Source organism: Dermacentor silvarum, chromosome 4, assembly GCF_013339745.2.
Source record: "Dermacentor silvarum isolate Dsil-2018 chromosome 4, BIME_Dsil_1.4, whole genome shotgun sequence".
In the NCBI taxonomy this organism is placed as follows: Eukaryota; Metazoa; Arthropoda; class Arachnida; order Ixodida; family Ixodidae; genus Dermacentor; species Dermacentor silvarum.
Genome location: NC_051157.2, coordinates 120,818,650 through 120,834,898, shown reverse-complemented (window position 1 = coordinate 120,834,898; position 16,249 = coordinate 120,818,650). Strand labels below are relative to the sequence as shown.

Genomic DNA, 16,249 nt, shown 5'->3' with positions numbered 1-16,249 from the left:
TAAAAACGTTGCGAGGCGAGAAGGTGGTAAAGACTTCGGACCCTTCTGGACGAGTTTCCCGTTCCGATCTCGTCGAAAACCTGCGAGCCACCTCCAGAGGCCCTGGCAACAGTCACCAACGCCGCGCACGTTCGGTGCGAGCGCGGGCAAAACGGCGACAGCGTCGACAACAGTTCTGCGCGTTGCTGGTGCTGCTGCATGTCCAAGTTTATACAGCTGATAAGACTACTATCCTTACTCCGTATAGCTCTCTACTAAGTTGCTATCGCAATTTATGCATCGCCTTTCGGGTGAAACTGCGACATTATTTCTGAGACATCTTCCCTCTGAACCCATATTTTGCGAAGTCAATTCTGCAAGCTTGTGATCCTTGTTTCACCAAACTCGGACCGTGACTCAGCACATTTTTGCTGAGTCATCATTTCTCTGAAACCACAATTTACAGTTGTTATATTGCAAGTCATCATGTGTGTGCGCTCCTGGTGTGCGAGACGCTCATAGATGGCGCCAGTTCTGTGCGAGTGGGGCCGGCCGGCGGTTTCGGGGCCAGTGTAACTTGAACCCGGAGTGTCCGGAGTGAACCCCCTCCCGTGCGCGTGGGTGTGCGCGGGAAAGAAGGGCAGAAGAGGGACGGCTACGCACCGAGCGAAACGCCGCATTCCAGTCTCCCCGTCTTACTTTTACCTAAATAAATGTTGTTTTCGTTAAAGTAACCGCTGTTCCAGTTTCCCTCTATCTCCGAAAAGCGTATTTAACACTTCAGAAGTGGGATAGCGTACGTCCAGAACGTAAGAAGTCAACCATCGAGCCCTACCATGCCTGTCACTCGCAACGGAATATCTTCGACGGCTCCGACAAGCGAAGAAGATGGCGAACGGCGGAGCACCGATGGCGGGGAAGGCAGCACAAGCCGAGGCGTGCCCGACAGCGCATCGACCAGCGGCACCACTTCGACACCCGGACCAATGTTTGACATGTCGGCAATCCTTCAAGCCACCGTGCAAGCAGCAGTGAGGGAAGCAATCAACGGGATCGTGCACCTCCAGTCGCAACAGGCAGCGGCCATGCCTGTAATCGGCGCGGGAGAGACGTCGCGCCTGGTCCCTTTGTTTGACCCTACTTCGTCGGACTCGCCAACAGTCGACGCGTGGATTCGACGGGTGGACGACCTAGCGGAAGTCTACTGTTGGTCGGACAGACTAACATCTTGTAACGCGCTCGCAAGGTTGGATGGACCGGCGAAGATGTGGTACGATTCCCTCCAGTCTGTCAACAAAACCTGGCCTGAGTGGAAGGTGGAGCTCAAGCGCGCTTTCCCCACGACATCGGGAATGCAGCGACTTCACCGAGACATGGAGGACCGTATTTACAGGCGAGGTGAGCCCATCGAATCATACTACTATGACAAGTTGGCCAAAGCACGCCGTTGTAACCTCAGCGAAGAAACTTGCATTGAGTATCTTATAACCGGCCTCAATGATCAGGACTCCATCAGAGCCATCAGTACTCGCACGTACGATTCGCCGGAGGAGCTTTTCCGATGGCTGAAGCGTCTCGAAGAGCGCTTCGGAACCGTTAGCTCCCGGGATTCAAACCATTCGAAGGCGATCGGAATTCAAAATCTTGCAGGTCATGGCAACAGGGGAAACCGAGCGCCGGAAACGACCTTGAACGAGAGCCGACAGAACTCTCCGTACCGAACCGAGGAGGAAAACCCTCTCCAACGAAAAAGGAGGCCTACGGTGTTTCAACTGCAACAAGTACGGCCATCTCTCTCTCAACTGCCCGAGTCCGCAGCGGAGGGCGAGGTGCGGCGTTTGCAACCGAATTGGACACGAAGCTCGAAACTGCAAAGAAAAGGAGAGCGGGCCGTGCCTCTTTCAGAGCGTCGTAAATCTTGACATCCGTGCAGCGGACGCGGCCAACGAAAAATATTTCATGCTTGCTAAAGCTAACAGTCACGACGTGAGAGCATATGTTGACCTCGGCAGCCAGTGCGTTACTATTCGGCGAGAGGATGCAGACCGAATCGGAGTCAAATGCACTGCGGTAGACAAGCCGCTCACCATCGGAGGCTACGGATCAGGGCGTGTGACGCCGTGCGGGGAGGCAAACGTTAACCTCACAGTCGATCAAGCAACAGCTGACGTTCCCGTGCTGATCGTGCCGAACGAGTCACAAGCAATACCTCTCATCGTGGGACAGCCCTTCACCGAGCAACCTCACGTTACAATTGTACGGCGAGGGAACACTTTGAGGATCTTTGAGGAACAGAAGAACGTGGACGAAAGTGACGACACACTGCAGTCCATTGAAATTCCAGATCTTCCGAAACGCCCAGTGTGCCTTTGGGCCAGGGAATCCACAGTGGTTCCACCAAACTACGTTGGATTTGTTAAGCTCTACGTTACAGGCGGCGAGCCCAACGCGGATGTATTCGTGGACGCCCAACTGAGGTGCCAAGAGGGGCGCGAACATTGTATTCCGCGTTGCGTCGTCAACGTCGATGAGGCGAACGAAACATGCATTCCCGTCATGAACGTATCACATCACGAACTCAGCATCAAAGCACACGAGCGGGTAGCGCGAGCGGAAATCTGCTACCTCGACGAAGAGCCAATGCGGGACGAGGGGCCAAGCTGCAGTGCCACTCAACCACGTCCAGTGGCGAACGTTAACTTCAAAACGGGCTCAAGCGTCACCCCGGAGCACCGTCAGAAACTCGGTCAACTCATCGACGAGTATCGCGACTGTTTTGCCGACAGCGTTTCAGAGATTGGCCACACGAATGTAGCGGAAATGAAGATTGAGGTAAGCGACTGATGAACCTGTAAGGTTTCGCCCGTATCGGCTTTCCTTTGCGGATAGAGAGCACACGAAGGTGGTCATCGAAGAGCTAAAGCAAGCGGGCATCGTCGTTGACTCAAATTCAGACTATGCGAGTCCTATCCTCCTGGTGCGGAAAAAGACAGGAGAGCGACGACTTTGCGTGGACTACCGTGCGCTCAACCGAGTGACGAAAAAGGACCGATACCCACTGCCGTTAATTGATGATCAGCTCGACCGTCTGCGAGGAAAATGTCTTTTCACGAGTCTCGACCTCGCATCGGGCTATTATCAGATTCCTATTGCAAAGGAGTCCCGACACAAGACTGCGTTCATCACACCCGACGGACATTACGAATTCACCCGTATGCCATTTGGTTTGGCCAACGGCCCGGCAGTATTTCAGAGAATGATCAACGCCGTTCTTGGTCCACTGCGATACACAGTGGCACTTGCATACATGGATGACATCTTGCTACCGACGATAACTGTGGAAGAAGGGCTCCAGGCACTGCGAATGATCTTGGATGTTCTCCGTGGAGCGGGACTGACCTTGCGATTGAGCAAGTGCTACTTCTTCTATGACCGAGTGGATTACCTTGGATACGACATTTCTGCGGAAGGCGTGAGACCAGGAAGTATGAAAATCCAATGCGTCGCCGATTTTCCAAAGCCCGCTGACGTACATCAACTACGTCAATTTTTGGGTCTCACTAGCTACTTCAGAAAGTTTGTTCAGGCTTACGCTAGTATTGCAAAACCTCTGACGAGGTTGACGGCCAAGGATGAGCCCTGGATATGGACCACGCAGCACGACGCCGCATTCGTCGAGCTCAAGAAACGGTTGGTTCAGAAGCCTGTCTTGGCACATTTTTCGTTCGAAGCGAAAACTGAAGTCCATACGGATGCCAGTAAGGATGGGCTCGGAGCAATACTGCTGCAAGAACAAGCGAGCGGAGAGTTTGATCCTGTTGTTTACGCTAGCCGACGAACGACAGAATGCGAAGAAAGGTACCACTCCTACGAGCTAGAAACGCTAGCAGTTGTGTGGGCCCTGGAAAAGTTTCGGACGTATTTGATCGGTCTGAAATTCACGGTGGTCACAGATTGTAATGCCGTGCGAGCAACGTTGAGCAAGAGGGATCTCCTGCCACGAATCGGCAGATGGTGGCTCCGTCTTCAAGAGTTCGCCTTCGATATCGAGTATCGGAAGGGAACAACGATGGCGCACGTTGACGCGCTGAGTCGCTCACCATACGACCCTCCCGAGGAAACAGAGGTTGTCGGTGGCCTTCACGTCCTCGCAACATGCATTGAGATCGACGACTGCCTCGCGATTGCTCAACAGAACGATACCGACATTCAACTACTAAAGGAGCGACTGAGCAGAAAGCAGCACCTGTCCAACGAAGACCGGCGCGTTCAAAGCGAATACCATCTCAACAACGGCAAGGTGTTCAGAAAGGTGAATGAGGGCGATTCGGCGCCACGACTTGTTTGGGTGGTGCCAAGGCACGCGCGCTGGCGCGTGGTGAAAGCTTGCCATGACGACATCGGACACTTTGCTGTGGACAAAACAATGTCGAAATTAAAGGAAACGTATACTGGTTTGCAGGCATGAAGCGCCATGTCAGACGATATATCGCCGCGTGCATCGAATGTCTCTTTCACAAGATTCCCGCTGGAAAGAGACCGGGCAAGCTGCACAGTATTGACAAAGGCGGCAAGCCCTTTCACACGATCCACATCGATCACCTCGGTCCGTTCGTGAGAAGCAAGTCCGGCAACGCCTACATACTGGTGGCCGTTGACGGCTTCACGAAGTTTGTGCTACTACGAGCAGTCCGGAACACATCAGCAGGACCGGCCGCCCAGTTTCTTCGCGATGTGGCTAGCATTTTTGGGCCACCAACCATGGTGATCACCGATCGCGGGACTGCCTTCACGAGCGCCAAATTCAAGGCAACCTGTGAAACCTTCAGCATCAAGCACGTGAAAAACGCCACTGCGACACCACGAGCTAATGGTCAAGCCGAGCGATACAATCGCATGATTACCCCAGCGGTCGCATGCTTGACGAAGAACACGGACGGGAAAGACTGGGACATGACTTTACCTCAGGTGCAGTGGGGAATCAACAATACGCTTCACCAAGCTACGAAGACCACACCGTTTGGGCTGCTGTTAAACTTTAAGCCAAGAAACATCAGCGACGACTGCGTGGATGACGCTCTTGCCGAGGAATTTGACCGCGAAATAGAGGCCAAGCGTACATGTGCGGCAGAGAGAATTCGCGAAGATCAACAGAAACAGCAGGCAAGGTATAACAAGAAGCGTTCGGGAGCGCCGACTTACGAGCTGGGAGATGTAGTTTTGGTCGAGCGAGAGCCGACAGCGTGTGGCGAGTCAAGAAAACTCAAGGAAAAATACAAAGGGCCGTACATCATTACGGAAAAACTTCCAAACGACCGATATCGCATCGGAACGCGGCCCAATGCACGGCGCGGGAGGAAAGCATACAGCAGCATCGCACCAGTGGACAAGCTAAAGCGTTGGGGCCAGGACGAGATCGACTCCGAAGGTTCCGACAGTGATTCCGACCGGGACGGTCGGTAGTTGCAGGACGGCTGAGTGTGTGCGCTCCTGGTGTGCGAGGCGCTCATAGATGGCGCCAGTTCTGTGCGAGTGGGGCCGGCCGGCGGTTTCGGCGCCAGTGTAACTTGAACCCGGAGTGTCCGGAGTGAACCCCCTCCCGTGCGCGTGGGTGTGCGCGGGAAAGAAGGGCAGAAGAGGGACGGCTACGCACCGAGCGAGACGCCGCATTCCAGTCTCCCCGTCTTACTTTTACCTAAATAAATGTTGTTTTCGTTAAAGTAACCGCTGTTCCAGTTTCCCTCTATCTCCGAAAAGCGTATTTAACACATGTTTTTTTTCCAAGTCACATTTCCTATGATTCACCAAACTCGAACCGTGACTCAGCACTTTTCTTGCTGAGCCACTATCACTTGGACCCTCAAATCTCACATATATTTTTGAAAGGCACTCGGCCATTCCATAACCCCTTGATTCACTCTTAATTCACACTTGATTCACTCTTGATTCACCCTATTACTGCTTGGTTCACATTCATTCACTCCATCCATCTAGGTTTTACTTCCATCACATTTGGTTAGCTCTATTACTCGAGTATTCAAATTTTAATCACTCTTGATTCACCCTATCACCCCTTGATTCTGCTTCATTCTCTATTAATTCACTCTCATTTACTCTTCATTGTCTTAACTCATTCTATCCCATCATTACCTTTCGTTTGACTACTATCATCCGACTAAACCCCTTTAATTCCCCATCAATTCACTCTTAATTCACCTCATTCACCTCTCTGTATAAGCATTTTTTATCATTATGATTACCATCATTACCCATTACTATCATTAATTCTCGGTTCTTGGCCACTTTTCGAGTTTTTCGACCCATCTTTCCGCTTTGTCATGTTAATTATCATAATTTATTTAACGACTAACATGATCATTTATCGATATTAATATTTCTCATGTAATTACCATTCGATTGATATATAATGTTACGCGGTTTGTAATAATCTTATCAATTTTTGCACAATTTTTTACCAATTTATTGTCAGGACTTTGGCTCCACTTTTTCAAGGTCACCTCAAAACGAGACATATGAAGTTGTCGCCTTAATAAAGCAAAGACAGGTAGGAGTGTTGAATGGAAAGATTAGTTCATTCTGCTAGCCTGCGGTCGACCTTATCTGATTGGAAAATATACTCGCTCGCGCATTCGCAGTAACATTTTTGCAAAGTGTCCATTCTATAGCGTAAGAGCGTTTTTGTGAAAATGGTCCCTTGCGTTTTTATATCAAACACATTTTCGTTTATTTCCCCGACGTTCTTTTCTCTAGCGAGTGTCTCATCACTATGTCAAACTGAGCAAGCGTCGGTGCGTATACGCCTGCAACTTGGTGTTACCCCTTTGCTTGTTGACATCCGAAGTTGGCTATTGCTGCTAGTTGCGAGACCCATGATACTTGTAATTCACCTCCTCCTTAAAGCGATACACGTGCGCGCTCCATCGCTTCGTTATTATCTGCTTCCACAAGGTGGTAAGTTTGATCCACATGCGAACCAGCTCGCTCCTGTGCACTTGTTGCTGCTTAAGAGACTCCATTCAACATGCTATAACGTGGCAAGCCCTAACGAATTGGTAACACCCCTTGTAACTCTTGTACGCTATGATTTCACTGCAGTTATTTTTAAATGCGACGCATTTCTTGGCGAACATTTGCCACTTTGAGAGTATCTATCTATATAGCCGCCTATGTCTTGGTGCTCTCATGGTCGTTTCGTTTCCTTGGTATGTTCCAAAATTGGCCTAGTATGACAAGAGGGTATGACGAATATAAATGATAGGTCATGACATGAATGTCATGACATGCATGTCATGTAGGTCATGAAACAGCCGCCTACGTCTTGGTGCTCTCATTGTCGTTTTGTTAACTTGGTATGTACCAAAATTGGCATGGTATGACAAGAGTGTATGACGAACATAAATGTTAGGTCATGACATGAATGTCAAGAAATGCGTTCCATGTATGTCTTGAAACAGCTGCCTTTGTCTTTGTGCTCTCATTGTCGTTTCGTTAACTTGGTAGGCTCCCCGCATCCTGCTTCGCATAGCATGGTCACAGAGATAAGACATTGACAAGTACAACATCGCATAGTTGATGAAGGGCACGATATAATATATCAGTGGTTGCATAGTCACTGTGGCATACATGGCAATGATCGAGCGGACGCAGCGGCCCGATCTGCCATTGACGGTGTCAACTGCGTTGCCATTCCTCTTTCGCGAGCCGACGCAGCGAAAAAACTTTCCGCGCTTGCGCGTGAGCTAACAATGATGCAATGGAATTCATCCGATTTCACAAGTACACGCTTTCATGCCCTGGACCCTAATTTACAGCTCCGTATTCCGTTCAACCTTCCACGACGGGACTGCACACTTCTAGTCCGTCTATGGCTTGGAGTAGCATTTTCAAATGCATACTCCTTTCTTATCAGAAATGCCAATAGCCCACTTTGTGAATTCTGCGGGTGTAATGAAACAATCGCGCACCTTCTTTGTGAGTGCCCTCATTTCAACCTGCAGGGAGCAGTTCTCTCAGCGACGATAGATCAACTGGACAAACGCCCAATAACAGAAAAGAACATCCTTGGAAACTGGCCTACACAAACAACGGCGCGAGCCGCCCTGAAGGCACTGCTGCGTTACTTGAAAGACACCGGACTCAGTGACAAATTGTGACTCTGCACTGTGTTACGTAGGATGGAACGTTCACACTATGCAACACGAGAACGCCTTCGCAGACTGCGTGACAGTGCCCGCAGAAACAGTACTGTTTTGTGTTCTTGTGTGATTTTCTTTTCTTTCCTTCCTTTTTTTGATCTTTATTTTTACTTCTTTTTTCTCTCTCTATCCTTTCGCATCCCTTTACCCCTCCCCCGGTACAGGGTAGCCAACCGGAGATAACCTCTGGTTAACCTCCCTGTCTTTCCTTTACCTTTCCTTTACATTTCTCTCTCTCTCTCTTGATTCCCACAGGGCATTGGATCTGCTGGCTTTTTCTTTAAAGAAGTCTTCTGAGTGTGTTGTCCTGTCATGTTCCTTGCCTCTCGTCATCATCATCATCATCCTATATTTATGTCCACTGCAAGACGAAGGCCTCTCCCTGCGATCTACAATTACCCCTGTCTTGCGCTAGCTGATTCCAACTTGCGCCTGGAAATTTGCTAACTTCATCACCCCGCATAGTTTTCTGCCGTCCTCGACTGCATTGCCACTTTGAGAGTACCTATGTATCTAGCCGCCTACGTCTTGGTGCCTTTATGTCCTCATTATTTCGTTCTAAATATTGGTCGCATCCTACCTGAGAGCTTCCACAAATTGCTGTGATGAGAGGCAACACGCTTGAGATGCAATTCATGTGGATCGCATTAAGAGAATAATAGTCAGGTGCTCTTGCTCTAACGCAAATGCATTCCAGTGCACCAGTCCACGAAGTGGCCGGCTACTGAACTCATCAAAAGCTTCCTTCTCTTCTTAATGTTATTCTAATGAATTTTATTGACCGCTTATCTCGTTCATCTAAATTTACCCTTCGTGCATGTGTGGATAATAATACTGGTAAGATCGAATTATTTATGGTACAGCAGCTTGCACTGTACTTGACCTTGATTATAAATTACGTTTGACGGTCTTCATAAAGCTGACATCGATCAACCGAATCTCCACCTTGTCCACATATCGTGACATTTCAGCTGTCTCTGAATGACACTAATCATCATTAGTGCTAGCAAAACAAAAACGTCCTGTAGGACCCACCTCACGATATATACATGGAAGGTAATGCATCCAGCATCGAAACAATGCAGCGACCCACCGTAATTCCACCGCCGAAACGCGCCGTGTATGAGGCGTTTATGGAGACACGGTCTAATCTTCCGCTTCCTTCTGAACACTCTGCGTCAACTATGCGCGCCGCTTTGAAGTCGTGCTTGGCGCGTATGCGAACATGCATTCACGCAAGATTGTCTGAATATATGGACGCGGGTTCGATTCCACCCAGCTTTATATGCTAAGCTGTAAAGCCGAGCTTGCACTTGCTTTAAAGAGATCTACCTTAAAGAGTACATTATGCCTTATGCGTTACTTGAAAGACACCGGACTCAGTGACAAATTGTGACTCTGCACTGTGTTACGTAGGATGGAGCGTTCGCACTATGCAACACGAGAACGCCTTCGCAGACTGCGTGACAGTGCCCGCAGAAACAATACTGTTTTGTGTGCGTGTGTGATTTTCTTTTCTTTCCTTCCTTTTTTTGATCTTTATTTTTACTTCTTTTTTCTCTCTCTATCCTTTCGCATCCCTTTACCCCTCCCCCGGTACAGGGTAGCCAACCGGAGATAACCTCTGGTTAACCTCCCTGTCTTTCCTTTACCTTTCCTTTACATTTCTCTCTCTCTCTTGATTCCCACAGGGCATTGGATCTGCTGGCTTTTTCTTTAAAGAAGTCTTCTGAGTGTGTTGTCCTGTCATGTTCCTTGCCTCTCGTCATCATCATCATCATCCTATATTTATGTCCACTGCAGGACGGAGGCCTCTCCCTGCGATCTACAATTACCCCTGTCTTGCGCTAGCTGATTCCAACTTGCGCCTGGAAATTTGCTAACTTCATCACCCCGCATAGTTTTCTGCCGTCCTCGACTGCACTGCCACTTTTAGAGTACCTATGTATCTAGCCGCCTACGTCTTGGTGCCTTTATGTCCTCATTATTTCGTTCTAACTATTGGTCGCATCCTACCTGAGAGCTTCCACAAATTGCTGTGATGAGAGGCAACACGCTTGAGATGCAATTCATGTGGATCGCATTAAGAGAATAATAGTCAGGTGCTCTTGCTCTAACGCAAATGCATTCCAGTGCACCAGTCCACGAAGTGGCCGGCTACTGAACTCATCAAAAGCTTCCTTCTCTTCTTAATGTTATTCTAATGAATTTTATTGACCGCTTATCTCGTTCATCTAAATTTACCCTTCGTGCATGTGTGGATAATAATACTGGTAAGATCGAATTATTTATGGTACAGCAGCTTGCACTGTACTTGACCTTGATTATAAATTACGTTTGACGGTCTTCATAAAGCTGACATCGATCAACCGAATCTCCACTTTGTCCACATATCGTGACATTTCAGCTGTCTCTGAATGACATTAATCATCATTAGTGCTAGCAAAACAAAAAAGTCCTGTAGGACCCACCTCACGATATATACATGGACGGTAATGCATCCAGCATCGAAACAATGCAGCGACCCACCGTAATTCCACCGCCGAAACGCGCCGTGTATGAGGCGTTTATGGAGACACGGTCTAATCTTCCGCTTCCTTCTGAACACTCTGCGTCAACTATGCGCGCCGCTTTGAAGTCGTGCTTGGGAACTCGCGTATGCGAACATGCATTCACGCAAGATTGTCTGAATATATGACGCGGGTTCGATTCCACCCAGCACCGGATAAATTTTAAAGGATCTCTTGTTTTTTTTTGTCATTCGAGAGCGGCAACTACCAAGTGACCCAATTGGGTCCGACGGTTGTTTTCAAACCCGCTTTCCACAGCCCAGGAGCCCAATGCTCCACCCTTTAGACCATGGAGTACCCAGGTGGCCAAGTTGGCGTGAGCCGGAGAAAATGGTTATAGACGGACATTAGATAGATAGATAGATAGATAGATAGATAGATAGATAGATAGATAGATAGATAGATAGATAGATAGATAGATAGATAGATAGATAGATAGATAGATAGATAGACAGACAGACAGACAGACAGACAGACAGACAGACAGACAGACAGACAGACAGACAGATAGATAGATACCGAAAAGTGCGTGTAAGAAAACAGATAGCTTACACTTGCATGTCGCCATAACAAATCATAATACGGTATCGCATGCTGAGCGATGCCAAAATTGGGCACCTGCATTAGCGCACCTTTCACAACTCCATATAGCTGCGATGTGATGTGTATTGGAGACGAACTGCTGTGATTGTTAGGGCCCATTTTTGCAAGCATCGTTTTCCGGCCTTTCAATGGCTCGTAGACAAGAGCTACCTATTAATTGTCTGTTTTTTTCCCTTTCTTCCAAGGAAACGTCTGGTCCCTTAACTCACTGCTTTTCCTGCGAATTGTCGTGAATAGATGAGTCATACATCAGTATGGTATATAGGATGGCAACAATGCCAGGCTATCTTCTATAACGCGCTTTGGTTGCAGCGGGCTAAACTTAATCCGGAGCCCTCCACAACGGAGCCTCTTATAGCCCCTGCCGTTGCATTAGCATATAAAAAAAATCCAGAAATCCATCCTCCTGCTTGCTATCCACGTCTATGACGTCACACAGTAGCGCAGCCAACTAACTGGCTATCACGGCAAATCTATTCGCGACGCGTTCGCAAACTCCACAAGTTTTCACTTCCTCCACCACTTAGACTTGCGTATCAGGCCGACACACTCTGCGCCGATCTTTTGAAGCCTCGCTATTGAGCGACTTGAAACTGCGAGGTTTCCAAAATAAGAATTGCGAGATTTTAAATTAAGCATGTGTCATGGTCGTTTGCTTTTCGGTCTGCAGTACCCAGTCGATCACCACGGCTCTACAGTAGAGCCCTGCACGAGCTCAGGCTTACCCAAAAGCCCGAGTCCGGCCCGGCCCGGCCCGTGGGCCGGGCCGGGCTCGGGCACGGCGTGTGCTTTTTGACCCGGGCCCGGGCCGGGTTTGGGTTTTTTGATGCGGGCCCGGGCCGGGCTCGGGCTTTCTGGTGGTGTGCATGTAACGTGCCGCGAGTTATTCTCGGGCGTCTCCACTCTGAAAAACATTATTTTTCGGGCTCGGGCCGGGTTCGGGCCAGTTTCGAGTCGGGCTCGGGCCGGGCTCGGGCCTAAGGTAAATGGGTGGCGGGCCGGGCCCGGGTCTCGCCATAAAAGTTTTGATCGGGCTAGGGCGGGCCGCCCAACGTAAAAACGGACCCGGGCCGGGCCCGGGCTGAAAAAATCGGCCCGTGCAGTGCTCTACTCTACAGCAGCAAAGCAACGACGCTCACTGAGGTTCAGTCATGGTTAGACACACTCCCTGCATAGCTTAACAATGAACAGAATAGAAGCAAGGTGACATAGACAAGGTTACTCGCGAACCCACAACTGTTTTATTTTTCGTTAAAGCGAGTGGCTTTTGCACGAATTCTAATGAAAGAAGATAAGTTGACAAAGATGAAAACTTGAACAGCATACTTCTCTCGTCAACAAATAAACAAATAAATCACGAATCCTTCGAACACAATATCCAGTTGGTTATATTTTTCTCATGCTCATAATAAACAATTTTAATGTTTTATTCTTCTCTTTCTGGGGTTTTATGTGCCAAAACCAGTTCTCATTATGAGGCACGCCGTAATGGAGGGCTCTGTATTAATTTTGGCCACCTGGGGTTCTTTAACGTGCACTACAACGCAAGCACACGGGCGTTTTTGCATTTCGCTTCCGTCGAAATGCGGCCGCTGTGGCCGGGATTTGATCCCGCGATCTCGTGCTCAGCAGCGCAACGCCTGAGCTGACTGAGCCACCCCGGTGGGTAAAATTTAATGTTTTAATACATTTCATAATAAATTTGTGCAACATATTGAACAAGTTTTAGGAACATCTGATAGATTTGCCTGTCGCTAATAAATTACTTTCAACCTAACTGAATCAACTTTAGTGCATTGATGACTAAAGCAATCAACATAGCACGGTAATGAACATTTTGACCTACAATTTCGTGTCTTGAGTTGATTATGAAACATCGCACAATTTCTGTTCAAATTTGCGAGCGGGGGCGCCTGGCAATCTGTGCAGCATTCCTGCATTAATAAAAAAAAAGAAAGAGAGGGTGGAGGTCATATTTCACTTTTTTCATCTTACGTCAATTTCGCTATCTTCTTAAACACCTGCTTTTAAGACCTCGAGTTAGAGTATGGTCCTGTGCCATATTTTTCTGTCTTTTTTTTTTAATCTTACGTCATTTTCGCCATGTTCTTTAGCACCTGCTTTTAAGACTTCGAGTTAGAGTATAGTCACGTGCTGATAAGGCGCTGTGAACCGGTCACGAGATCGCGGGCGCTTTGCATGCGCCAGCGCTCGAGTGCACATTGCGGTTTGCCAGCAGCGCTGCAAGCGCATTTCGTACGCAACCTAGCGCTCTGACTTCGCTTGAGATGCTTTTGTGTGTCGTTTTTTTTTTTTCGTTTTCTTTCTAGTTTTTACGCCCAGCCTTGATTGCCGCGGGAACGCGGCGTCGTTTCTCAAACATTTCCTGCCAGATTAATTTTCCCTTCGCTTTCCTCGTACACAGCGGAGGCTCTCAAAGCACAGCTCGTAAGTAACGCTGAACGCACGAGAGGAGAAAAGGGGCAAAGAAAAAGCAAAGCGCTAAACAAGCTTGCCCGTTTTTTTTTTTTTTTTTTTTTTTTTTAATCTTTACGTCGTTTACCGGATCGACCACTTTGTATGGACGTAATCGAGGAGGCCAGCTTGCGCTACATCGGTGGCGCCCTCTCTATCGCGTCGCCTGCACTCTGCGAATAAAGACGAGGAAATAATCTTGGCGGGAGAATAGAAAGCAGGAGACCAATTGTATACCTGTAACTTTGCGCTCCAGGTGGCGCTGATTTTCACTTCTTCTAAAGAGTATAAAGGTATTTGAAGATTTAAATGCGCCTGAATAATTGAAAAGAGAGAGCTTGGTGGCCCGTGCCAATGCCGTGTTTCAAAAGGGATGCTCATATCATCATCATGATCATCGCATCATCATCTGCGTGGCTTTCTGTATACCTTCTTTATTTTTCGACTTTTCTTTTGTGAACTGCAGCATCACCAAGGCATTAATTAATATGTTCATGGGCACGGTGCTTTAATCAATCAATCGATCAATCGATTATTTATCGTGCCCAGGAACAACCGTGAGGTAACAAATGAATAATTATTAATAATGTAAAATAATAATAATAATAATAATAATAATAATAATAATAATAATAATAATAATAATAATAATAATAATAATAATAATAATAATAACAATTATTATTATTATTATTATTATTATTATTATTATTATTATTATTATTATTATTATTATTATTATTATTATTATTATTATTATTATTATTATTATTATTATTATTATTATAAAGCGCTTTCTCCTGCGCTGGTGCACAGGAGAAAGCGCGAAAGCTCGCAATATAAAGAACACAACACGTTTTGAAGGAGATCATGATGGAGAAAATGAGAGTTGTAAAAGATTTTGCATTATATGAAGGGGCGAGTGTCCGCTGAAAGAAGAAGGAACGTGGAAGAGCTCTCTGGGAGTCTTTTGTGGAACCTGCGGGGAAACAGAAGCTAGTAGATCCGAACATGTAATAATCACATGATGATTCTGTATAAAAGAGAGCTAAATGACGGAAGAGTAGGATGATTACTCAGACTTGTAAAGGTCAGAAAAGGATGTTTATATATACTTATGAACTTTTTATCCATGCGCTCAATCAAAATGATATGTGAGTTGCTTGTGCCATTGCGCACCTCAGAGGGATATTGAAAGAATGCGAGACAGATGGATGTAAGCAATTCGGGGAAGAGAAGTGCGGTACGGAAACCTCCTGTAAGTCTGCAGATCGAACCGAGCACGCGCAGGCCTCGCGATTCTGCGCGCTTAGAGTGGGCGGAGGACCTTAATGGTCGCTTGTTTCAAGAACCCCCGTCAACCCTGCATGATTAGCAGAATAATTAAGGGAAGACGAGATTATGGGTTTTACGCGAATATGAGAAAATTCTGGTTTTCACGAATTTAGAGTGAGCCCGTTTAGCTGCCACCATTCAGAGAATTATGATAGGTTGCACTGTAGAGAGCGCGGTAGTCTTCACTACTGCGTATCTCCTTAAATATTTTGATTTCGCCAGAGTAAAGAAGGAATGAAGACTTCTGGATTACTGAGGAAACGTCGTTGATGAAAATTAGGAAGAAGGGCGGACCTAATACAGGAATCTTGGGGCACACCAGTAGATACCGTACAAAAAAAAAAAAAGCCGGCAGATCCCACGCCCTGTGGGAATCGATGTTATGCGAAGCAGCGTGCGGGGAGCCTACCAAGTTAACAAAACGACCATGACAGCACCAAGACGTAGGCGGCTCTTTCATGACCTACATGACACGCATGCCATGACATTCATGTCCATGAGTCCTCAGGAGTCCCTTTAGCTACATCTAAGAGAACTTAAGGCGAAAGCCTTAAGGTCTCTACTATGACTTCTACCTGACTATGACTATGACGACTATGACTTCTACCATCAGCCTTTAGTGTTTCCTTCACTTAGTACCCACGTCAGAACCCATTTGAGTGGCTTTTGAGCGTTGATCTCTTTTCGCTGAGTCATTCTCATTTTTGCTCAATCATGCTCATGCCTATGACTTCGAGCATCAACCTTTAGCCTTTTCCTTTACTCAGTACCACATCCGAACCCATTCCATTGGTTTTTGAGTGTTTATTTTTTTTCGCCGAGTCATTCTCATTCTTGCTGTGCCATGCTCATGCCTATGACTTGTACAACAATCCTCTAGTGTTTCCGTCACTTAGTGCCCACGTCAGAACCCATTTCAGTGGTTTTTGAGTGTTAATCTTTTTTCGCTGAGTCATTGTCATTTTTGCTGTCAAGGCCGGGACTATGTCTTCTACCACAATCGTTTAGTGTTTCCTTCACGTAGTGCCAACGTCCAAACCCATTCCAGTGGTTTTTGAGTGTTATTATTTT

General features: G+C 47.3%; 2 protein-coding genes across 2 annotated transcripts in view; both read left to right on the top strand.

Moving 5' to 3' along the window:
- LOC119450598 (DNA damage-regulated autophagy modulator protein 1) overlaps window positions 1–16,249 on the top strand; it is a 391,336-nt gene that overhangs the window by 75,281 nt on the left and 299,806 nt on the right. The gene's annotated exons all lie outside the window — the stretch shown is intronic.
- On the top strand, window positions 816–4,447 carry LOC119448868 (uncharacterized). Its single transcript, XM_037712079.1, has 3 exons — window positions 816–1,377; window positions 1,913–2,811; window positions 3,122–4,447. Exons 1-3 carry the CDS (start codon window positions 816–818, stop codon window positions 4,445–4,447), a joined length of 2,787 nt encoding a protein of 928 aa, XP_037568007.1.

Coding starts and splice junctions, on each gene's coding strand:
- LOC119448868 (XM_037712079.1), top strand. CDS start 816: ATGCCTGTCACTCGCAACGGAATATCTTCGACGGCTCCGACAAGCGAA. Junction 1,378..1,912: donor GGACCGTATTTACAGGCGAG/GTGAGCCCATCG, acceptor ACATCCGTGCAG/CGGACGCGGCCAACGAAAAA. Junction 2,812..3,121: donor TAGCGGAAATGAAGATTGAG/GTAAGCGACTGA, acceptor GGCTATTATCAG/ATTCCTATTGCAAAGGAGTC.